General features: G+C 44.9%; 1 protein-coding gene across 2 annotated transcripts in view; it reads right to left on the bottom strand.

The window, feature by feature from the left end:
• Positions 1–26,111, bottom strand: part of snd1 (staphylococcal nuclease and tudor domain containing 1) — a 173,006-nt gene that overhangs the window by 126,901 nt on the left and 19,994 nt on the right. The window contains exons 11-15 of one of the 2 annotated variants that reach the window (XM_035146920.2): positions 15,968–16,069; positions 12,776–12,808; positions 5,740–5,840; positions 3,845–3,955; positions 2,241–2,313 (exon numbers count right to left, since the gene is read on the bottom strand). In XM_035146920.2, the coding sequence (XP_035002811.1) occupies positions 2,241–2,313; positions 3,845–3,955; positions 5,740–5,840; positions 12,776–12,808; positions 15,968–16,069 (420 nt within the window). The remainder of the gene's footprint in view (positions 1–2,240; positions 2,314–3,844; positions 3,956–5,739; positions 5,841–12,775; positions 12,809–15,967; positions 16,070–26,111) is intronic. The other variant, XM_035146922.2, reaches the window with a different exon arrangement.

The raw sequence follows: 26,111 nt of genomic DNA, 5'->3' as shown, positions 1-26,111 counted from the left end.
CCAGCGCCGAGCTGAAGGATGCTGACGTATGGGAGTGCGTGTGTTTCCATGTGCGTGGGGGAATGCGCCGCTGCACGTGTAAAGTTGTGTGTATCACAGAGGAGCAGAGGGAAAGAGAAACGAGGAGAGGGGGGGGAGGAGGAGGATGAGGGGGGAGGCGATGTTGCTATTTCCGTCCTTTTTATAAGAATGCTCATTACATTAGCCTAGCCAAACAACTGGTGCATGCGGGTGTGCACACACACGCCCACCGGCGCTGACTGGCAACGATCCTGGACTGTGCTGCAAATCCTCTCGAGTCCTTTTTGGAAACGTACAGAAATGTTGGAGCGAGGAGGAGCTGCGTAGAACAGCACCTGACCTGAACCAATGACAGGGAGGCGCTAATCAGGGAGCGTTTAGAGGGGATCCATGGCATCGATGTGCATGTCAGACACAAACACATGACTCAGCACAATCATTTTCCCACTGATGCAGCCTTTGCTGGGTTACTGGGACAGTTTTTTAATGAGTTGGACGTAGGATCTCCAGCTGGAAACAGGGTGTGGCATATATTACTTTTTGTCTCCGTGTTATTAAAGTAAATCAATTATTGAGCACTTCCCCCCCGCAACTACTCCCAAGTCGTTGCTACACATAGGATATGGTCAATTTAGTCAGTTAAGGGGTTGGAGGTTTATAAGTGTAAAAATGCACTAAAACTCCCCGAGAGTCATGGGAGTTACTCAGTCAGCACAACAATTCCCCGCCATAATTATTTTTACAGGGTGTAGACATTTATCTGTCCTGCTGACACAATAAGACGCAGGGAGGGTATGTTGATGATGATGTGGAATGAGGGGGAGCAACATCTGACCCCTAAAGGCTCGTTTATGCTCAACGTCGGTTTGTACGTATACGGAAACAGACGGAGCCTTCTGCCCGTCTTCACGCACCACCGGAAATCTAGGGGGCAGTAGAGCCAATGGTTCAAGCGGACGACTATAAGACACGAGGAAGAAATTTCAACGATGGCAGAACTTTTTATATGATGTTACTTCACGTGGGTAAAAAGGCACAAATGCTGCTTTTGCCTTTTTCTTAACAAATACATCATCACAACCTGCTCCAGCGTCGCCATGTTTGTTGTCGGGAAATTTGATGCCCTCTAGTGGATGTATTGCTGAACGTAAACAATTGAATCGTTCGAAACTGACATGTAAAGGCAGCATAAATTAGCCTCGAGTACTCTCGGTGTTAAAGAGTCTTTATAAATTGTTCAAATTTATGCCGATGCCACTTTAAACAGCAGCTTAGAGAGCATGCTCACAACCACCAGATGTAGTGGACCACTCTGAGCCGGGCTCATTTGACCAAAGATCTCTGTAGAGGATACGAGTACCACAAGAGGGCTCAAGTGAGACAGACAATGAGGGGCTAATGTTTTTCAAGTTCCATTTTGAGTCATTCGTGGATTATCAAAATGTATATAACGATGGCCATTCAGAGACTGAACGTGGGTATAGAAGTGTGACACCCTTGTGTTAGAGAGGGGAACATTAAGAGATGGATTTGTAGTCGAAAACAAATAAAAGTGGTCAAGGGAAATGATTTTTACGCATAAAAAGAAGTTTGATTTACAACAAAAGCCGGTCTGGCTTCCACACAATTAACATTTGAAGGGGAGCGTTACCCTGAGGTTCAACAGACGCCAAGACAACACATCACGGTGATGAAATTTTAAAAACCAGCTTCCCGGCTCCTGTGGCATTTACAACAACATGCTTAAAAACCCGAATGTGTACCAATCGCTCATTACTCGTTACTCAGATTTTTTATGGCTTTGCTGCACTAATGTTCATTTGGTGAGCGCTCCCAATCAGGCTTCATTAGCCAAATGATGCCTCCATCAAGCCCTCGGGCACACGTAAACAAGCCAGGACCGAGCACAGCTGATGGTTTTATTAATGGTGCCGATTATTTTTAGAGGCCGCTCGGTTTCTTTAAGATGAAGGAACCGGCTGAGAGGATCAGAGAGAAAGGGGTAGTGGGTGACTCGAGGATTATGGATCGTCTTCTGAGATTTACTGTGTGTGTGTGTGTGATAGAACGAGTCAGTGGCTTCTGGGCATTGACGCATCGCAGAGTCATGGGGGTTTGTGTGTAAATGAGTTTAAAATACTCAATTACATCAGTGCATACAGACAGATGTTGATTATACATGTCATGTAAAAGCTTTACGTCCGTAAAAAGATACCTACCCCAGAGATGTCTGCCACTCTGTGGATAGGAACCTCCTTCTTGCTGTGCAGGCCTTTCCCGTTTTTGATGGCCCTAGAATCAAACCAGAAAGCACACACACACACACACACACACACACACACACACACCACCAACACCATTATAACACAGTGAGAAAGCACAAGGCTCGAGGCTGAACAGAACTGGAGAAATAAGGGCTCTTTGAGTAACTACCGTAGATAGCAGGATGGAAATTTATACCAGTTTCTCTTCCCCGAACTGCCATTACGGCTCAATTGGAAGCACTACAGGGATTTTTTTTTTTCCCTTCTCTCCGCCAAGATAATCTATAGGCTCGAGATGAATAGTGGAAATGGTGGTGGAGAAATCACACTGGTGGAGACATTATTGTTAGAATGGAGGGATGAGGAGAAGCGGAGAGACATGGGTTGCTTTCTTTAGAGCCAGCTAGGGGGTTTAGCAATGATGACCGGTGCTGGCAATCGCTGCCTTAAAAAGCCTCAAGGGCCACATGAGATGGAAATGACCACTGTGGCTGCGGCTGCTGAGAGGAATGATGCCACCACTGGGTCACTGGGATGCACACACCATTGCTTCTGAGATAGTATGTACATTTATGAAAGCATGCATATAAAAATATATATATATGTGTGCGTTTAATAGCCGGGGGGAGGTTCCTTGTAGGCTTCGGGCCATTGGCCTCGTGCGGAGGGATCTAAAAATAAAACCAAGGCTATAGACAGAAAACTCTCATCAACTCTAATAAGACCCCACCAGGGACGGGGGAGAGGGAGAGAGAGAGAGAGCGAGGGGGGGAGAGAGAGAGAGAAAGGGAAAAGGGAGAAGAGGAGGCACAGAAGAGCAAGGCCAAAGAAGGACAAAAGTGGAAAACGGCAATGGTGGAGAAATAAGGACAAAATGTGCAAAGGAAGACAGAAATGAGGAGGAGGAGGGGGCGAGCAGGAAAAGGAGGGCGGGCGAGCAGTGACACTGCACGAGAGAAAGGGGGGGCAGGGGGGGTTCGTCTTATAAAAAGAGGCTGTGGCTGCATCTGCTCTACCTATAGCCAGCAGATCTTAATCTGTGGCAGAGTAATAAAGCACGTACTAAATCTCTCTGCTGCACCTTCACATAATTATATTCATAGGGCCTGTGTAAAGAGAGACTCTGATTTAGCATCCAGCGCATGGGAGGGTATATATGTGAGTCCAGGCATGTATGCTAAGTTAAAAAAAGGGTTGATCAATACAAGTATGAGAGAATATGTGACAGCAGTGACATGTTTCCTGGGGAAAGTGCAGCAGCGGGAGGCTACGATAGGCTGAGATGCTTTACCTGTGTCTATTGGATGTAAAAGCAATTTTTTTTTTTTTTTAAGCCTCAAGGTCACATTCAATTTTCTTCCACTTCCCGAGAGCGAAGTTTGTTAGAGTCGTACACAACTCGATGGTAGAAAGTGGCTGCCGGTCTGTAGTAAAAGGTTTAGTGAGAGACATGGACATTCAAGAGTGTAGCTTCATGTAAAGGGGAGATGAAAGGATGTGTGTGTGTGTGTGTGAGTGCGCGCGCGCGCGCGCGCTTCAGGTGTGTGTGTGTTCCTCACCGAGCCTCTGCAGCAAGCAGCTCGTCGTAGTGGGAGGAGCGCTGGTCGTCGTCCTGTCTGTATCTGATCACCGTGGCGAGGCCTTTACTGACCAGAGCCTCTGCTATGTTACTGGTGGAGGTGAAAAAGAGAGAGATGACTTTAATAAAAAAAAGCTAGTGGCCGCAAAACAGAATTCTAAGCGAGCTGGCTCGACAAAACAGAAAATAAGGACATGACGAATCCCAAAGGTGGCTCCGCTAAGGAACAAAGGTCACTTAAATGTTGACTTTGCACAGCTGACTAACCTCCACCTCCTCCTCCTCCTCCTCCTCGCTGTGATGCTGATGTACAGCAGAGAGGATGAAGGGCAGAGCAGGGGGGGTATTGTTGTACTTAATGCAGCACTTTGTGGCTAGCCCTTGGACATCAGCGTTCCAGTTGAAGTGTAGGAAGAAAGAAACGAAGGGACAAGAGAAAACCGAGCTTGTGGCACCGAGTGCATTCGCGTGTCCCCGCGTTACAGGCGCTGACGACGCTCGTTCTCACAGATAAAATGTTTTATTGACCTTTTTTCAGTATTTTAATATAAAACTGAACTAAGTCTCAAGCAGAATATATTTTGTCCAAAACAAAGTAAAGTCCCTTTTTCACTGGTCAAAACTCACTGGCATTTATCTGCAATGGGAATGTGCACAATCAGATTTCACTCCCAGTCAAAACTTTCTCTGCAGTGGACAGGATTTAATCAGCTCTGATTGGCAGGGATGGAAACAGGAAATGGGCCAATTTCTTCTGCGTCTTTATTTTGGCACTGATGACACGCAATTGAATTTCCGGGCGTACGTTTTCCTCGTATCATGCAAGATGCAACACTGGCCAGAGAGCGAGGTGACAGAGCTTCTCCGAACATGACTCACCAGGGTAATAAAATACGAAAAAGGCAAACTCCTCTACTGGTGATGGAAATTAGTCACCGCCTTTTTCAAGGTGAGTTTACCTGCATTTTAAAAATAACATCGTATTTCCACTAATTTTGATGTAAAACATGTACGAGATAAGCATCAAGTCTCTTAGCACGAGGAAGAACATTGTAAATAATGCAAAACGGTATAAGACAGGGTCATAAAAGGTCAAATCCTCCGTCCTACTGAGTGAATTGGCCCCTGCCCTCTGCTTTCATAAGGGGGGGGGGGTGCCAACTGTTATCTGTGGAGCAGAGCGGCTGGTACAGTTGGCGGATGCTGGGACTGGTCATGAGGCCAGGTCCTGACCTCCGTGTGAGCATGTTCTCTCCAATACAACAGTGCTAAGACGAGGGAGCCATGTTTCCGTGTGCGCATGCGACAGCACCGATGCAGACGGAGAAACTCAGATGATAAGTGTCCCTTTCAACTGTTATTTCTCTGAGTGAGAACAGACGTCTGAAGGTTCATTTGAAGTCAGGCGACATTAAAGCTTCTTCTTGTCACAGAACTGAATAAATTTCAACCCGGGAGCAGTTTAATGACGTTTAGATCTGTGTAGAATACACCTTTCAAACAGATAAACCTGACTCCCTCAAAGCAGTGTTTGTAGATGGAAAATAATTGCTTGCACCGAGACGACCCTTCCCGTGAAAATTTAAATAAAACCGAGCACTTTCAGGTTGCTCTGTGATTCGTGGGGAGATTAGAAGTTCCAAAGCGTTTACAAACGACTGTTTTGTGTCGTCTTGCATCCGATGACCTGAAGTTTTTAAAGTTTCACACAGGGAGACAAGCTCGTGTGATAAAATGAAATTTGTTACTTGAGCCTCTAACACTGAGAAATAACACTGTGTGATCCGTCGGTGAGGATTGCTGGAGACCGAGGGCAGTAAACCTGAATAGAATAATCGAAGAAAGGAAGTGGATGATGCCGGGTTCATTACTTACATGCCGCCGATTGTGACTGTAGCACAGGTGCGTTCTGAGAAGGCAGGGGTGCCTTCTCCTGGGCCGGTAGCTGCTCTGATGTAGTCCACTGTCACGTTGACCTAAAGCAACAGGAGCAGGCGAAAAGGAACACGTCAAAGTGGAGCCAGACAAAAAGAAGGCAACGGCAGTTATGGTAACAATAAGTGTTAAGAGCAGTTTGACTCGTGTGTGTGTGTGTGTGTGTGTGTGTGTGTGTGTGTGTCCCATTTCTCAAAGTCACCCCGACAGTCAGTGTGAGTCCCATCAAGCAGCAGTATTAACACACTGTGGTTGTTTGTAGCCCCACACAAAAAATAAAATCCAATGCAAGACACAATTTTGTTGTCAGTTGTGTGTGTGTGTGTGTGTGTGTGTGTGTGTGTGTGTGTGTGTGTGTGTGTGTGTGTGTGTGTGTGTGTGTGTGTAGCTGCTTTTAGACATGCGGTGAAGTCGTCACATTCTCCTGGAACTTTACGCAGGGGCTGTATGTGGGGAACGCATATGTCTGAGACTTTTTACTTTTTCTCCAGCCCGCAAAGCTGAAAGAATACAAATATCTCTGGAGCCATACAAGTAGAAGATAGAGACGTCAACTTGGAAAAAGGATTGAGACCTTTTTGTTTACAGCACATCGGTGTCCTAGTTGTTGAAGTCACCCTTCACCTGAAACGTTGCCGTCGTCGTGGACCCGTCTGACCCAGACAATCTCCTGCTGCCTCGTTCATATGCGAAAGGCAAACGGCACAGGAGAAGGCTGCTTGGGTCCAGACAGCACTTACAGCAGGTGATGCAGCCATAACACAACACACAATCGGCAGGTTAAGAGCCATGTGTCAACCATGTCAGACAAGTCAAAGGGAGGCGGCGCACACAGGCCTATTACTGAGAGGTGAGACAGACGCCAGACAGGACACTGAATGACATCGTCTTGTCTTTAGATGGACGGGACGAGGACAAGGTGACGCGGGCAGAAACGGAGATTCTGTCGAGGTGAAGTGAATGTGCGGTGGTGAATTGTTCGGCTGAACGTGTTTGTCTGTATTTTAAGCGTAAGTGAAAGATAGAAGGATAGCGGGAGACGGATTATGGTTTCTCCAAAGCCACAGTCGGCTGCACTGCTAAATACAGAAGATGTTTCCGAAGCTGCTTTATGGCAGAAAACTAAAAACGTGTGGGTCAGATACTAATGTCGCTGAACAATAGAGTTTCACTTCGGTTAGTTCAGCATTGTATAGAGATAGAGATATTGTGTTTGGAGTTATTTGCACAGTGATATTATCTCAAAGATGAAACCGATGGGACAAAAGGGAAAATTATCATCTCAAATTAACATCTGCAAACCAGCTCCAAATTACATTTAATCATTACATCCGAGCAGGGACAATATTTTCATTCAGATTTAAAAACCACCTCCAATTAGTCCATATTAATTTTGTAACCATGAAAATAACCCATTCTCTCAGTCATAAAGGAAATAATGTCATGCCGACCTCAAAGCTTTTCTTTTTCTCGTGTTCCGAACACGACAGAGGTCGAGGTCTATTCAGCCTTATTGAAAAGTGAAGCCATTAAAATGAGGAAAAAAAATAACATGTTGCATTGTTCTCAGCCGCTTTTATGTTCAATGGCCGTGCGTTGACCAGGAGGTGGTAACGAATGCGAGACAAAGAAAGCAACGACAAGCAGGAACACACGAGGAAAATGAAATGCGGGGGGGAAAAGAGAAAGCCAACACCTCAAAAAGATTTGAACAAACTAAAATATAAAGCTGGATACTATAAACCGTGAAACCAGAACACCAGTAGTTCCCCCATTAAGCGGGGTGATGACAGATTATAAACTTTGACCGAGCGATGTTAGATTAGAGGAGTTCCAAGCCCATTCTCCACGGGCCATCTAACAGATCTCCCTGATAAGCCAAAGCTATCTATAAGAAGCCCCCAGAGGAGGGCGAGATGGAGGGGAAGAGGCAGTGGATGGATTAGAGAGAGAGAGAGAGAGAGAGAGAGAGAGAGAGAGAGAGAGAGAGAGAGAAGGGGGGGTGATAAGGACAAGGGCAGCAGGACAAGAGCAAGACCAAATTATTTTGTTAGGCTGATGTGATGAGCGGCAGGAGAAGATTCAGCTGGGTGGTATCTTGCATATATACGCAAGTATTTACACACATGTCCGTTGTGTATGACTGAGTTTCTGTGTTTATATACATTACACAGAACATAAGAAAGTTGACAATTTATCATAGACTGTAAATAAAGATGTAAAACGCGTCTCTGCTTCCTCCCACTATCTAGAAATGAAGCCAAAATATCCTGGATATGAAAGCCGCCATCTTGCGGATTTGTTGTGATCATGGTGCGGAGCAACGATATCGAGGTCCCGCTAATACAAGCACTCCACCAATCATGGTCATAGACTGCTTCCCTCATGTTAGTGGATGGGATATGGACCAAATTTAAAAAGTCAGAGTAGAAGTCACACAGATTTTTGCTGAAGATGCTTTCTGTCATTTAAGGTCGTTCTCATCACGCTGATAGTTTTAAGCATGAAAGGTCATGATTGACAGCTGAGACAGATCGTCCCAAATGACATCAGCGTTTTACGGTGGAGACGTGTCGTCCATCTTTATGCACAGTCTGGGGTATCGGCCAATCGCAAGCTACGTTTGAGTTTGAACAGGAGAGATCTTTGGACACCTTTAAGCCTTCGAGAGGAAAAGACCCAGAAGTGATCGGAATGATGCTTCAGAAAATGAGAACAAGAGGGAAAACAAGGTGAAGTGAAAGAAGTGTGTGTGTGTGTGTGTGTGTGTGTGTGTGTGTGTGTGTGTGTGTGTGTGTGTGTGTGTGTGGCAAAGAGGTGCTTAAGATGTTGCTGTGTTTTAGCAGGCTGTAATCGCAGCTGGCTATCATTTAATGAAGTGAGCTGCGCTGGAAGAGATGGCGAGGGAAGAGGAGGAGGAAGAGGAGGAGGAGGAAGAGGAGGAAGAGGAACAGGAGGAGGAGGAGGAGGGAGCCCCATCTGGATCCTCAACCATAGGACCCGGAGACGCTGAGGTCTACACACGTTCAGCCTCTGCTTGGACGCACAAACCTCGAGCTTCCCCCCTCAAATCCAAGTCTTTACTCTCACAAATACGCACCGCATCAAATAGCACCTTAGCGCATGGAGCCTTCTCGGAGCGTGCGCGCACTCACATGCACACCGACAAGAGGGGGGGGAACTCTGGTGCTAACAGTACAACACAAGCAGCTGCATAACAGGAGCCACTTTGAGCACGCAGGATTATCCGAATGTGCTCAACCCTGATAAGTGGCTTAATGCAACATTTCCATTGGACTTTTTTTTTTGCTGCTGAGGCTGAGACCCAGGCGCACAAGAAGCACTACTTATAAAGTTAGCCAAATCAAGCTTTTTGGGATTATGTCACCATGCGAGCGCTGTCATTTCAATGCGGGTGGGGACATGTATATGAGAGAGAGAAGGCGACAGACAGTGGTGGAATGATGGAGAGAAAGGAGAGAAGGGGAAAATGCCTCGGTGCATATTTAGACTACCTTAAAGGGGAAGCTCAGAGGAAGTTGTTTGACGGAAGATGGAAGGAAATACTCTAAAATTAGTCATAGTAGGTTTTTGTATTCGTCATTTTGAGGACATGCTTCACTATTACTTTAATTACTCCAAGTGATAATTAACCGTTTAAGTTCTTATCTCTCTTGCAGCTCTTATGACTGGGGCACTAAATTAGAAACTGTCAACATGAAACTAATGGAGGATATATTATTGTAGGAGTTGACGCGGTGCCCAGGACACAATTTCATCACCACCTGAAGCTGTAAATTTCTCTTTTGAAAAGACCAGACCAGGTACTGCACCAATTCTTTTTTTCTGCCTCTGAAAGCTATTAAATATAGACTCGGCTTGGCCAAAAAAAGAAAGGGAAAAAAAAGAGCCAATCTTTTGAATATGGATATTAGATATGCTTTATAAAAGATCAAAAGCGCCATGCTCTCCTTATAGATATGAGGAAAAGGGGGTTTAATAGAAAAAAAGCATTTAATGTCGCTTTATTCTCCTAAAGCGGAGCGGAGGCATTAAGGCTTTGAGCTTTAGCTCAGCACACTGCGACTCGTAGTTAATGCTTAGTCACGTCCTGGAAGGTTTAGTCAGGGGGAAATCTGCTTGTTTCCCAATTGCACTCTGAGGCAATTTCTGAGGTATGAATGGAAATGTTGTCAAGGGGAATACCTGTAGGTCAATGTGAGAACTCCACCTCAGGACTGGACGGGAAGGTGAAGCAAGTCGAGGCAAAGACACTAAAAGAGACGATGATGAAGTTCTCCTCCGGTTTTTCTGTCAGGGAAGACCCCAAGTGTTTTCCTTTTGTTTTCCACCCCACCGCGGAGGTAAAATCTTTGTCTCGGCTTGTGATGGAGAGGAAAATGAGTAAGTGGACTTCTCTGGAGCGGAATTTCAGGGGAAGCAGTGGTGTTAGAGTCTTCTACTAATGCTTACAGCTCCAAATCTGTCTCAATAGAGCTTAGTGTTGGAAGGCAGGATGACAGAGTAAGTGGGTCGACTAAACTCCTCTACGGATAATACGGTTACCGGTTCCGTAGTAGAATGCAGTTAGAAATTCCCAAAGGTTGGTAGAAATGAGTCAAATTTTAATTATCACAAACCGTGAGCATAGTTAGCAACAGTCCGCAGAAGCAGAGTGCATTGTGGGTTGGTTTGGCATCAATGAAAACGTGACAGAAGGCAGTGACCCCTCCTGGTTGTATTTTGGGTTCATTAGAGTGAGGAGGGGAACCAGAAAGACAGTTTGTTTAATGCACTGTTTGTGTAACTTGCTTGTTTCCGTAGTAGAAACAGCACATGTGTTGTGTGTCTGTGGACTCAATTCCCCAAATGCAAGATGTTACACGGTTCGGTCGCCCAACCAGCAACTATCATTCATTTAAAATAGGCTGTCATCAAATTGGCTGAAAAACTGTTCCAGCAGGAGAAACACTAGAGAAAACTAAATATGCCTCCTTTATGTACATTTTGAGCTAATTGTAGTTAATACCATTGTCCTCTTATTCATTTGCATTTTCCTCCCGGAGAATTTATTTTTCAGTTAAAAAAGACATTTTAACCCATTTCCCAAGGGAATAGTTCATGGGTCTTGACTGACGGGTCTATTCAGGGGACTGATATCTAGAGTGTGTGATATCTGGTGCAGCTTGATTGAAGAGAAGACCGAGTGTTTTGTGTGGGGGAGTAAAAAAACGACATAATGAAATAATCATTTTAACATTATCTTGATAATACTGATAACCAAGATAATTTATCACAATAAGTGGGAGGAAATTTCCATCCCTTTTATTCCGTTCCTCTGTGCATCTAACACGTGAACGGTAGAGCAAACCAAAGTAGCACAGATACAAAACATTCAGCCATGATCCCTGCGATCAGTTCATCCAAATCAATTCTTTCTTGTTGCCAAGGCAGCTGAGGGCTGATGTAAGTTTAAAAAAAAAAAAATGTTTTTAGGGCTCTGCAATTATTGGGAGAAAAAAAAAAAAATTAGATGATACACTGTGACAGAGGGCATAATTCAGAGCTTTAGCCTTGTGTCTTAGCAACAATAAAAAGGAAAGGGAGGGAAGCAGCGTTCCAGAGCTCTTCCGCTATTGATTTTGCAGACTGAGGAGGTTTCACTGCTGGCGAAGGGGCGAGAGTGCTCCACTTAAACCCAACTCACTTCAAAGAGCTTACAAGCACACACCGGGGAGACCCAACTTCAATACTAATCAAATGTAGAGCAATACAGTGGCGTACATACTGTACTTATACATTCAGCTTAATGATAGAGAAGGGAAGTGTGTGGGGCCTGATCCGAGCTGATTTAAGTGATAGAGCGAGGAAGAGGTAAAGTGAAAAGAGTCACTGGCCCTTTTCAGAGCAGAGTCAGGCGATCCAATCACAAGTGGACAGCACTTAGTGCAGATGAGAAAGTGCCCAAGACGTATACGAGATCCAATTAAAGTTGTTTATAGTAGTAGTAGTTCATAATGATATTAGAGTGATAAAGAAATATTATAAACGGAAAATTACTACCAGCCGATTTTAACAATGTGCTAATGTCGGACATATTTGTACTAATATATTTCGAAGATCTTGCTTTTAATTAATTGTTTTTTTTAACATCACTGTCTTTATTTTATTCACTTCTTTTTATCCCTTTTGCTAGTTTCATGTTTTTATCCTTAGTCTGTTTTATTGCTGACGAGTTTTTATTGATCTATCTTATTTCATGTCTTTGATTTCATTGTAAAGCACTTTGAGCTGCATATTATGTATGAGAGGTGCTTTATAAATAACATGTATTATTATTACAGTGTTTCCCATTCATTGATTTATCTGTAGTAGCCCGTCACATTTACCACCATGAATTGATTTTCTCTCTTATTTTTTGCCATTTCAAATAAGTAAAATCTTATTTTAATCATGGAGCTGTACACGGTGCATTGATTCGCTCAGTCTCACCTCCTCACCTCCCCCCTCTCTACACCTGTCTGTCATAGCTGCACTGGAAAAAAACAACAGAGCATTAGGTGTTTTGCAGACGGAGCGTGGCAGGGCCATCTCATCAGAAGTGGTCACTCAAGATGCACATGAAGATGCTTCCTAATGGCAGGTGTGAACTGAGGCAATTACAGCCGAGACGCTGGAGCGAGAAAGAGTAAAAAGGCTGCGACTTGAGGATGTGTTGTGCTAATTAGGAATAAATTTGTTTTTCATGTGGACGAACAGATCCCTGAGGAACGCCGCCTTCACCTGTAGCCTCGACACATCGTGGAGTGCACTCCCCCCACCTGCTTTAAGAGCTGTCTGCACGTGATTGGATCGTTCTGGATGTGTTTTAATGCAGATTGTAAACAGAGCCACGGACACAGTCTGGTTAAAAACATGCATTATCACGCTTAAGACACAAACTCCTTTCGACACGTAGACAATCATGCATACTTTCCTCTCCGATAAACACAACAAACAGCGATTTTGCCTGAGGATAAAGAAAAAAGCACAGGAACATTTTCGCTGAGTTGACTTTTGAAACACCCCAGAGTATAAGCAAGCAAAAGTGTGAAATCAAGCTCAGAATAAAAAATACAGCACAGATTGATCTGAGCCATGTCAGATGTTGTGCTTGTGTTCGCATGTGTTGAGCACAATTATAACACCAAACAAGAAAAGCCATTTAAAGCAGGTAAGAGAAGATATGTGCAGCGATATATATTATATGTATTATTATTATTATTATTATTATTATGTACTGAACTATTTTACTGCATTATTATTCATCCCTTTCTTTGGGTTGCGAACATAAGTAAACAGCTAATACTCACAGTAGACTGATATGGGTTTGCATTAGAAGCCAATGTGGATTTTTGGGGACTGATGCTGATATTAGGGAGTAATACTGATATATTGGCCGATATATCTATTTAGCAATGATTCCCAAGATGTCATTATCAAATCCTTATGACAAAGAAAGTTCATATTTTACAGTTTATTCATAAACTTCATTGTAAATAACTATAAATAAAAAGAAAACCCAAATACAACCAACTTTATAGGACTAGATTTCAGAAAATAAAAGCCTTTATATGGCCATGAAAGGCTCATATCAGCCAAAACTATCAGCCAACGGATGAATCAGAAGGGCTCTAGTTTGCCTGTGTGAGTATTTGTATGTTTCAGGCTCTAAAAGATAATATACTACACATGCATGATTACTTCATGTGGATGCATGTGCCCACACAAACATACTATTGTGTTTTAAAGCCAAGATATATTTCTGTAAACAAGCCAGATATGGTACTTTACACGTATTTACACAAACCCGAGCTACATACACATTTTATCATCAGAATATTGCCATATTTTGTACAGTAATTGTACACCTTGACAAAACTATAGTCTCCCTGTTCCCATCACACGTGCACTCGTTATCCCCCCCGAACACAAACACCACAAATAAACAGGCAAGATCATTATTCTCGCTTCACTCGTCAAAAGGCAGCTTTCGGCTGAATTCTCCGTCATTAAAAAAACATTAATGAGGATGATTAAAATGGCTGCGATGAGAGGCTGGGACAGCGACATGAATCTCACTCCTGAACTGAATGCCAAGAGGAACTCTCTTGGCTCTTTGGCTTCGAGTCTGTGCGTGTTGCTGTGTTTACTAGGCTGCAGTGCAAATGTTCTTATTTACCGCCGTCAGCCTCTGAAAGTGTGTGACACGGTTGTTGTTTGTTCCATCTCTTATCCGGCTGCTGTGGCTTGGACCCCTGAACTCCGTGCATTTGCTTGGTGCATCCTCAACAGAAACTGCGAGATTTTAAATAGCACACTGAGAACTGATTTGTGGACGTCTAAGCTCCAGAATCTGATCTGCGAAACATCATTGTATTTATGAGATAACGTTTGCATAAAAGCATCATTTTGACGGAGCTTTCCATCTATCTGGACGCCCAACTGCATTTTCATGTAGATTTCTGCAAAGTAAGACTCCAATCATTTTTCCGGAATGGTTCCATTATAATGCTGCTCTAAGTGTTTCGGTTAGCTATTAACGAAAACATCATTCATTCAACTATACGATAGTGGACAAAAGCTCTGGGTGAGGCCTTTTCTCCCCGTGTCATCACTGCCAATGTACGGACAATAACAATGTGGACGTTATTTCACAGATTTGCTGAAGGGACCCTGGTGTAAAAACAACCTGCTGTGTTCGCGGAAAAAAATGGAAAAGTTGGCCACGTTTAAATCGGGACACAGCTGGTTACAAGTTCTAACTTAAAAAATTTCCATAGACACGATTTCAAAAACACTGCACCTACTTTACATCAGTTTCTCTTTATCTAGACCCATAATCATACTTCATCTATTCGAGTTCAACACAAAGAGGCCAGATGTTCAAGCAGCGGTGCGTCTCTCAAGTGCTCTCTCGTTGAGCGCCGGGGTTCCGCTGGGTCAGATGCGTATAAATCATAGCGGCGCCCAAGGTGTACACACCGAGCAGATCAATAGACACAAGAGGGGGAAATCAACACAGCTCGTTTAAAAGGGTGCGTTCGAGCTAATACCGAGCCCCAGGGCACCTACTGAGAGCACTTGGTATTCACACGCACAGAGGGAGAGAAACTGATCTGAGGCTTAGGGCTCCAGAAATGTGTGTGTGTTTGGTTACCGGTGAGGGGGGGGGGGGACTGGGTGTTGGGAGCGCATGTACGGCCACTGGGGGAATTCCTGTTTAGAGCTATTGTTTAATTCATTAAAAGCTGATTAGAGGCAATAAAGTTCATTCGCATACAAGCTTAACAAACACAGGAAAAGAGTGAGAGAGCGCTGTCAAGGTCTGTCGTACCTCCTTCACAGCTAAATTAGCAGCTACACGCAGGGTCTTTTTACCTGTTTAGACCTGATGCACCATATGCATGTATATACCTTTAAGACCGGGGGACATTTGTGTGCTTCTCCCTTTAGAAGCCGGATGAGATGAGACGTGTGCATATTTTAAATGGTGAGTTTGCTGGATTGTTTTGTTTTTCAAGGGGAGAAAACAATGATTTACAATGAAAGCCACACGTTTAAGATATCAAACGTTTTTATTTCTTGTCTCTATCTGCTGCAGAGGCTGAGAAATTAAAGAGTAAACATTGGAAATTCTTCAGAAAACCCTCAGGTTTTAGGTGGTTCTTCTCAACCAATGTTTACAATTCTGTTGACGGTGCCTTAGGTCCGAGTGGGTTGAGCGCAGGTAAAACTGCTTAAAAAGGTCGATCGACAACTTTAACATTGCCAGAAGAGGAGTTTATCTTTTCGTTTTTTTCCCCCACACAGTGAATCATGTTCGATATCACAAAAAACGGCAGAAACTTCGCTGTTGCCAGTGTCAGCTGCATCTTACACGATAAAAACAAAAATGTTTGTTGCACGTTGTTTCCTAGATGTAAAAACACAATAAGTACACAAACAATCATGGCTGTTTACACGGTAACACCAGGAAGTTAAATGCACATCATGCAGGAAAACGTGTAGCATCCTCAATTAGCTAATTCACCCGGGTGTCATGTTTACATCACGAGCAGGAGCCAATAAAAACCTTTGTTGACATGTTAGTGGGTGTTGGTGGGTTTTTTGTTTCACTGTTTCTTACCTTTTTACCACTGAGCTTCTTCCTCAGGAACTCCCGGGCCTCGAACATGTAGGGGATGTCATACAGGGGACGGAAACGTTTGTCTTTGTCCTTGTTCTTCTCCTGAATTAGGACGGAGGGAGGGCGGAGGAGGAGACAGTGGGGAGAAGGGGTCAGGAAGAGGATGAGGGAGAGAGAGAGAGAGGGAAGACAGAATGAAAGGAGAAAGTTATTCACGCTGCACTTTCAAGGCTGCACGGCTTAACACATCCGCTGCAGATACGCACACACATAAACACAACCTCACACACAACCGCACATTGTACATGAACACAAAACAAACACACAGTCAGCTTGTTTGTTCCTTCTACTTCAAGTCCTGCAACCGAGGAGGATCTGGACTCTGAACTCGCTGAAATAATGCAGTGTGAACGGCAGCATTTCAGACACGCACAGTCGCACACACCTTCCTCAAAACACAAACATCTCTCTCTTGCCGTCAGTGCTGACACATTGCACCAACAAGAAAAATGAAAGAAAAATCACAGTTACCAAGGACACGCACATGCAAGCGGCCGAGGCACAGACACTGTGTTAAACAGATGCATAAAGATGAGCTGACACCATATGTACGTGTACGCAGACGAAGCCACATGCCGCGCACACAGACACTCGCGCAGCTGCACACAAAAACTTCCCTCAATGCGCTCACCCACTCTCTGACAGGAGTCGGCCACAAATAGAACCTATTTGCATTTTCAAAGGAGGCTGAGGTTTTTGTGTTGCTCCCAGTGTGAGGAAACGCACACACACAGTACACACACACACACAAAGACACACACACAGTGACAGGTGCCGTTTTTGTAGGGGCGGGATATAAATAAAATAAAGAATCGTACAGCAAATGACAATGACGCAGTGGGAAAACAAACGACAGGCACTAACAGGAGAAATAAGGCTATGAATGACAATACCAGTGCGCTCGCCACCCCTGCCCCTCCCACACTCCTCTATGAGCGCCATCATTATCCGCCATACAAACACAAGTAACACTCGTCTGTGTGAACACAAAGGCTTGGACTGATTCCTCATTTCCTCCGCTCTTCATTCATTGTTAATGCCTCTCCAGTTGCTCGGAGCCGCCAGGTGTGGCACACAGCTGGGTGGATGGATGTGGAGGGGAGACACGTGGGGAGCGAAGAGGGTGCGAGCATGTGTTCGTATGTTCGAGCATGTGCTTATGGCTCCATTAACGTCTTAAAGACTCATCTGGCAAGACGAACTCCCGCTGGTGGCAAACAAGTGCGACGCAGAGCGATGTTTCAGTGGCTTTTTCCTTCCTTTCAAAATACTGAGTATAGTTTAAAATAAATTAATGTGCGGGTCCCGGATTGGCTCAGGTGAGGAACCAAGGAAAAACTGCCAAATCTACCCGAGTTCCCGTAACCTTGGCAGTGATGTAATAACCTTTGAGTTTAATAGCTTTCCATCTTTCTTTTCTCACTCCCCCGTTCCTCTCCACTTTCCCAAGCGGAGTCAGCGCAGCATGGAGCCTCGGAGGTGAGTTAATCTTACACATGGCCAGTGGAGATCCCACAATGCTCAGCCGAGAGCCCGTGTCCTCCATTTTGCCTCAGCCGGGTTCTTTCATCCCTATCAAGTCAGTTGCGATGGGATGATGGGGCCTTTTAGGAGCACAGCCAGCCCGGAATCCACCATTTTGTGCCTGAGCTGTGGGGCTGAGCCGTCCACTGCTGGGGGATGAGGACCATTTTTCACCATCGCTCAAGTGAAATCCTCCATTAGGAGCACATTTTTCTTTATGTCAAACATTAACACGACTCCCAGATGTTGGATGATGGAGCGTTTAAATGCTGGGAGGCTCTTAGACACGCCCCCCCCAAATGGAGATCTGCCATGAATAAGGCTATTAGGACTCTGACAGACACAGGTCAAATCAACGGGATAACCCCCAACAGGGAAAAGCGAGGGATGAACCTAAGCAGACAGGGGAAAAGAAAAAGAAAAAATCATTCCCAACTAATAAGCTTTTTTTTTTTTACAGTTGAAAGGGAGCCTGTCACTGAGGGCGAAGAGTGTAAATGTCAGCACTCTACGCCAATTAGGCCCAAGGAGTGGAGGCGCAGACGAGGAGGACAAAAGGTACTTACTCCTCCTCTTTGAGAAGGTCTGTGGGGAACGAACAGGGCTGATTGGAAGGCGTTGAGGTGAGGGAGTCGGAAAACAAGAAAATGAGACAATGAAAGGAAATGTTACGACTAAAATAAACCCCACGGGCAATCAAGAGGAAGAACACATTGTCGAGTGCACTCTCCGAACCGAGCCGCTGTTCCCACTCCGACGTGACCCACTGGACGACTTCTACCTCGTCTTGGCTGATAGTGCTCATGTCCTTATGATGGTCAACAAGCTAAAGGGTGAGAGCGTGTTTAAGAGCAAAAGACCAGTGGTGGTTTTTAAAGGGCAGCCGGCAAGAGCATGAGCATGACCTCGAATCAATGAGGCCCATCGATTCGTAAACAACTGTCTGATATTTCACAGTGGGCCAGGTCTGCTTTACGTTGCAACTACCAAGAGGTCCCACGTCAGCTGCAGTGCTACTGAAGGGGAAACCAAGCACCCCCCTGACAGCTAAGTGCAATCAAACCTGTGAGGAAAAAAAGTACACTGTGACAAGTCTAATTGTTCGACGATGACGGTGATTTAAACTTCAGTCTCCAGACGGGGATAAAGAGATAGAATCATCATCATTAAATTACTCCAACAAGGCAAACTCTCTGCGCACGTCGTCTATAAACTGTTATCGTGCCGTTGTAGGAAGGTTACACACAAGAGGAGAGAGTCACTGCTATGTCTCAACCGTGACCCGATAACAACAGTTTGCTCTCACTATCCTCGGGGGGAGTTCTGTTCTATTTGGGGTAAATTCCCTTCGTTCCAAATTACCCGTTGAAGCTCAGGAATCATCTTTGACTATTGCAGAGGCATGACGCTAGCTGGATTGTACAGTGTCGCAGGGCTGCAGGGGGGGCTGGGCTGCAAATGTGTGGATGCTACCGCTGGAAGCAGTTGCAGCTTCTGGAACTTCCAAGGGTGAAATCATGACTCAGGAGCACATCATGCTCTCTGGTGCTTGGGGACTGTGCAGCATTACCTATTTCTGCATTTAACTGAATCATTAGTATTTTTCCTGTGTAAAAAGCTGAAAAACAATGATGTGTCCATGTCCAAGAGCACTCAGAGTCTTGTGCGTTTAGTATTATATGCCTAACGACATTAATTGTGCATGCATAAACATGGAATAGCTGCAGAGGGTTGGGGTGGAGAGAGGGAGACGGTACAAGAAAAGAAAGAGAGATGGAGGGAGGGAGAGGAAAGGGCGCGCATTTCCTGAAGCAAGAGCATGAAGGATATTGCTGGTTGTAGTACCACAATACAAAATCAAATTCCAATTTCAGAATAATCGCTCATACGGCAGAATACAAATAAGTCATTACTAAGTGACTCCTCACGACGGGCACCAGAGAGCGAACCAGTATTTCGGAATGAAATCAACCTGCAGCACGATGAAGAGCAAACAGCCTCTCAATTGGTGCAGGTAAAAAACGACTGGGACAGCTGTGACAGGTGGAAGCCCCCCTTGTTATGATCCTGCTGTCATTAATGAGGATGTCATAGGAAAATAAAATGTGTGGTAAAGCATCAAATTGGCTGTCTGAGCAAGGCAGCTGCACTGTGTGGCGCTCGAATGTGCAGCGTTGTGTTTATAATTGTTGGAAGAGACAGACGGTCAGACTGGCCCTGCAGACAGACGTGGTGATGCAGTGTGAGACGAACTGCAGAGCTGTCTGCAAAACAAAATCTCCAATCCAACTCCACAGAATATCTGCACGGCTTCTACGAGGTGATGAGGAACATACTGAATTATCTCCAACCCAAAAACCTCCTTTTCCAAAACAAAACAAGTTGTGCTCAAACAGGTGGGAGTGCACACGGTGCTCTAGATACCTCTGCAACCTTCATCTATCGGAAGCAGCAGTGACCTCATCTCCCAATTTAAGCCCCTTGACTAACTTCATCTCCTGCAGTAACACAAACACGGGCAAGCCAAGTCCTTGCTTCTTCGACAGTGACAGCCAAACGGTGCACACAGAGCCAAAAAAATATATATTCAGCCAGTGGTGAGGAGGGATACTGGCTACCAATCCGCCTCGCCCAGCCAGTGGCGTACAAATGAGTCATGCAGCAGGGACGACCCTCCTCCCTTGTCATCCTGCACCAAAATCTGAGGTCGAAGGATGTCATGATGCCGGGCTGGGGGCACGCTGAGGGCACACACATGGCCAGACATAAGATTTGGAGGATGTAGAAATCTTTGAGGAGGAGGAGGAGGAGGAGGAGGAGGAGGAGGGTGACTGGATAAAATATCTCAGCAGCACAAACACAGGAAAGAGCAGATGGGGTTTTTCTATGTTAATATTTGGTTATTGTAAAACTGTAACTCCTCTGATGTATGTTTAAGTTTTGAAGAATTGTATTTCAACAGTGATATTGCCTGCAAATATGAGTCCTGATTTTGTTGTGAAAAAAACATTTACCGGAAGCCCTTTTCAGACATTAACTCGGAAAATGTGCAGAAACTTGGGCCTGAGCATTGATCGAGTTTGTTTTTCACATATGAACAACGCAACAGGATATTGTTCGCGTCAAAAGCATTCACAACAACAGGGACATGTACGAAAAAAAGACACCGGCCCGTATCGGCAAAATCTCTCAAATCTTGTCTGGCTCCTCTTTTTACATCCCAAGATATTTGTATTCTTCCGTTTCCTTTTGTCTGTTGCTCCCAGATGTTATTGTTATTTGTTTGTTATGGTGTCAATTTTCTGTTTAACAGGATTTGGATAATGTCTGCATCTTTATCTTCAATTCAATATTATTTGTATAACGCCAAATCAAGGCACTTGACAAAGAAGGTCGAGACCTTGAAAATCAGAGAGAAACCCAACAGTTCCCACAACGAGCGAGGACAGTTCATGAGGGGAAACAACTCCCTCATTAACTGGGAAGAAACCTCCAGCAGAACCAGACTCGATGTGGGCGGCCATCTGCCTTGACCGGTTGGGGTGAGCCGAGGAAAAAGGGGAAGAGAGGAGAGGTGAGTGGAAAAGAGGGGAGAGAGGAGATAGAGATATGGGGGAGGGGAGGGGGAGAGAGACTGGGAACCGTTGTGTAACCATCATGTTTCAGCTCTGACACTTACAAAGGGAAACATCCGGTGTCGCACTACAGCTGATAATTACCCGACAAGCTTCACTTGTATTACAACTCATTCTCTATTTCTATATTCTACCTGCTCTTTTTTGGAAACCTTGAAGTCTTGGCTGCACTTGTGGATTCATTACCATGCGCAGACAACAGCAACAAAACTGAACAGGTTTAAAGGTATTGTTTGAAATAATAATGGGAAATCTCAGTAGCGGTGCCACTACAAAAACAATCTGCCTTGATTTGTTTTGTGACGTGCCTTCCAGACTCGTCCACGGAATCGGATGCACTTCCTCCTCAGGTATGAAGATGTGGAAATTGGAAAAAAAATATTCTACCCACCGACTTATCAGACCTGCGCTGAAAACGGTTATATTTACAGAAATGCTAATCAATGTGCAATGTTCCACTCCAGAAATAAACCTGCTAATGTGAAAGTAAAAATAAGAGGGAGACAGAAGAAAAGAGAGGTGGGTGGAGAGACGGATGATTTATGGGAGGCAGCGGCAGAAGGATGAAAGATGTACTGTGAGACTAAATCATCCACAAAGTCAACACACACACAAACACACACACACAGAGGTTAGACGAGTAGGCAGGGCTGTATGGAATAGAGTGGCGATGAGACACAGCCATTGTGTTGCCTTATATAAAAGGACAGCAGGTTGACCTCTGGTTGTGCTCCATCAGCACTGTCCTGAACCCTACTTAAACCACATAAGCACACAGACGCATTACAATGCACGAAGAGAGAGAGAGAGAGAGAGAGAGACACACAAACACACTCGACACGTGCGCATCGTCAAAGCAGTTGAGTGTGCGAGGCTCCTTTCAGACCTGCACTGATGTCCGGACATTTTCCTGAGGACGCAAATGTCCGAGTCAGTTTCTCCAGACATTTTAAGCGAACTTTTCCTGCCAACCCTCTAGTGAAAGGTCCTGGAAGTGTCCGAGTGAGCCAATGTGAGAATACAGTAGGAAAATGTCAAGACAAATCCACAGCGAGCGAGAGGACGTGTTCATAACGTTTCTAAAACTCACGATACGTCTAGAAGAGCCGTACTCGTAGAAGACACGATAGCGATAAGGCTCATGTCTTTGTCAATGTGCTGTAAACAACGCAATTTTCTGGACATTTTCACCTCTGAAAATGGCTCTAGTGAGTGACTTCGTGGCAGAGACACCTCGACCCACTAGTGGGGGTTTGTCCTGCACATGAGAGAGACGGGGGGGGCGGGGGGAAGGCTGACTCCAGCTCCCGAGCTGAAAATAACAAATGAATATATGCCAGCGGGGGGTGGCAGGGTTAAACCAAAATGAGGAGGAGGAGGAGGAGGAGGAGGAAAAGGAGTGCAAGCGAGGAAATTCATGCCCTGTGTTTTGTTGCAGCCAGACACCATTGGTCAGCCAATCTGTCATTCTGAGCACAATTAGTGTAGTCGTGAGAGGGGAGAGGAGAGAGCGGGGAGGTGTGGTGTGGTGTGGTGTTAGAGGACTAAAAGGAACCAGAGGTGGTGGAGGGAGGGAGGGAGGAGGGAGGGAGGGGGCTTGGCAGGAACTGTCACAGTTCATCAGTGCACTGGGACATTGCATCTGGCCTCCTCACCACAGTACGCACACCCGGACACACCCACACACAAACACAAACGGCCTTGCTGGCAGAACGCACGGTCAAACGCTACACGGACCGACGGGGATAATAATGACAACTGGCACAAGAAAGTCCCTGCAGACCTCGAGAGGATGTAAAGCTGCTGTCAGACATGCACCGGACTCCACTACTCCTCCCTATTTTCTCCGGAGGAGGCGCTTCTAACACGCGACAGACGCAAATATTAAAAACTAAAAGAAGTTTCTCCGGGTGAGAAAGCGGTGTCATCCACGTAGAAGACACCGATGAAGATGTCAAGAGAGTTTGTGGTGATAAGAGCTGACGATGGTGTCAAGGAGCTGTAAAAACATGACCACGTGATCTCTGCAGCGGAGCTAATACGTCACTTCCTGCCTCCTTCTGCTGCACGTGGCTCCTCCACCTCTCGCATGAATAACGTGGAGGATTTGATGCTGTGCAGAGAACCTCCCGCTGTGTTGTGCATGTGTGAAAGGCAGACTCCATATCAAATTCTCCGGGTTTTGCCCGTAGGTCCTGTCTGAAAATGGCTTAACACACACATATATAATTTGAGGTTGTTTTCTCTCCTTGGAGGTGCACAAGGCTACAGTGTTAACATGCACACATTTGGAGTATCTCTATACACACACACACACAGCATGTCTGTGTAATCCATGTTTGTGCACTCGCTGACAGCAATTTCCGAGATGATTCCTGACATAGGCTAATGCAGCTTAACCAAGCATGTCATTCTCTTTCTTGTGTGTGCTAATGTTTTTGTGTGCATATGTGTGTGCATATGTGTGTGCGTGTGTGTGTGTGTGTGTGTGTGTGTGTAAGCTGCGCTGTTAACCGTGACTACGTCTTTGTGTCTGTCCATCTGATGCTGTAAGCAAGAAGCCAGCTCACTCGTGACAATGTTAGCCAACGTGACGTCAGTGTGTGTGTGTGTGTGTGTGTGTGTGTGCGTAGAGCTTCTGGCTGAGAGATACCTGCTGTAACCTCTCACTCACCTAAAGGTTAGAATGATCTGCCCCACCCCCCATCCTCATACCCACCCCTTCCCAAAAAGAAAAAGATATTTGGCCTTCTCTGTTAGTGCTACTTCGATATGTAGAAAAATTTGTTTAATTTTGTTTTCTACTGTTGCTATCATTGTGAACTGTGTGATGCTCTGTTTTGTCATAGAACAGATGCTGATGTATATGTGTAATGTGCAAAGATTGATAAACTGTTAAATTAGCCAGTCATCAGGAGGAAGTCTTTATTGAGTAATTTATGGAAATGTCACAGTTCTGTATTTGATAATTACATTTTTGGATTTCGTTAGATTTTTCTCTGTGTTTGTGTCTTTATCTTTTGCCTTAATTTGTCCACATTTTGTATATGTAATGGTGGAGGTAGATGTACAACAAACAGGTTTAGGTGGATGTAAGGTGGAGAAAAGCTTTTAGCCATATCTCCTAAGTGTTTGTTCTTTTGAAATACTTTGGCAGGTGAGCATCCATACTTGAAGGTGCTACACAATAAATGTGACTTTCAACATAGTTCAAGCGACAGTAACAAGAGGGGAAATTGACAGATTACAATGTCCACAATCGCTGGCACTAACACAATGTGAGCTGCCATATCTGCTTCTGTAAAGTCGTGTGGACGGGGCATGAAATTAAGCTCCCGGGCTCCACCAAGGTAACAGCTCACTTCCCTAATTTAGTGTTCCAGCAGACAGGCCGGCTGGAAAATGAGACGGAACATAAAATTCTCATGCATGAATATATGAAAATATTTAGTTAAGATATCAGAGACATTCCGGTGCTTCTCTGTCAGTGGCGTTTGTTCCACAGTCCAAGGGCTCATCTTAGCCTCAGTGAAGCCATCACAACTCTGCATCGCTGCCATAGCGACAACACTCAAAGCTGAGCCAACAGCATTACAGACAGGCAGGCGGCTCTTTAGCTCACAGACAGAAATAACTAGCTAACAAAACAACACCAGCAGCAGCACCACGAACTACCCTTATTAAATTCAAAACGCAGCAACAGTTTGTCATATAACGGCACCTCTGGAAAAGAAAACACACACACTGTCCTCCAGCAGTCCCCGCCTGCAGCGAGCAGAGACACACAATGTATAATCTTCTAAATCTCACTGTGGAATCTGAAAATAGAGGGACAATGTATGAAAGGGGATTTAATCCCTCAGCAGTTAATGCAATATTTTTGGTAAAACCTTTAAGTCAAAGCCAAACGTCTCCACTTCAACCACAAATTGAAAGCTTTGATTCGAATGCATCCTGGTCAGAGACGCCCAACCACGACAACTGTGTCCCTGATCCAATACTTATGAACCCGACCTCAGCAGTACAACACCGTGGCAATGTCACACCAGTACAATATCACACAGGCATTCACATCTGGGCCCACTCTCACCGGCTCCCTGCAACATACGACAGTTTAATGAAGCACAAAACACATACTGTCGAAGCATCTGGTGCAGGCGGAGACAGAAAAGAGTCGGGCGCTGAACGACAGAGGAGGAAATACAAGAAAAGAGAGAGAGAGAGAGAGACAAGGGTGTGAAGTCAAAAGTAAGATGGAATTCAAAGTAGGAGCGAGAGGAAGAAAAGAGGAAAGGAGTAGAGTTGTTTCCAGACATGCACTGACGTCCAAACATTTTTCTGAAATTTAACAGTGAGAAATGTCCGAGTCAGGTGCTGCAGACATTTTCTGGAACTCCTCCTGTCTGCCGCCACGTAAATGTCAGAAAGAGACCATGTGCGACATCAAGAGGAACATTTAAAGTTCCACTTACAGCGTGTTAAAGTTTCTAACAATATACAAATACGCAGAAAACAAATAAATATATATTCCTCAAGTACCAGACATGTAGAACTTGGAAAGAGAATGAAATGTGTGTGCTTTTAGTCGATGAGGGCCAACGCAAAGTTGCAGGGAAGGCAAGCGACTTTGTGGAAAAACTATACATGATATCCAAGACAAAATGGAGACCACAGAGAGCGAAGGAGAAGATCAACGCATATGAGGGGGTGCAGGTCAACAATCTGACGTTAGTGTCCCCACCAAGAGGAACGGAGAGGGACTGCGGTGGAGAAGAGGGGAAGCAGCTCAATGATGCAAGGCACTTACAGCATCAAGGTGGAGGCAGGGACAGGGACGGAGAGAATAAAAACTAAACTCGACTCCAATAAAAGGAGTAAAAGATGAGAAAAACGTCAACCATAAAAATGGCAAAGAAGCAGCGAGG

Source organism: Hippoglossus stenolepis, chromosome 22, assembly GCF_022539355.2.
Source record: "Hippoglossus stenolepis isolate QCI-W04-F060 chromosome 22, HSTE1.2, whole genome shotgun sequence".
Classification (NCBI taxonomy): Eukaryota; Metazoa; Chordata; class Actinopteri; order Pleuronectiformes; family Pleuronectidae; genus Hippoglossus; species Hippoglossus stenolepis.
This window is presented reverse-complemented; position numbering and strand designations above follow the sequence as displayed.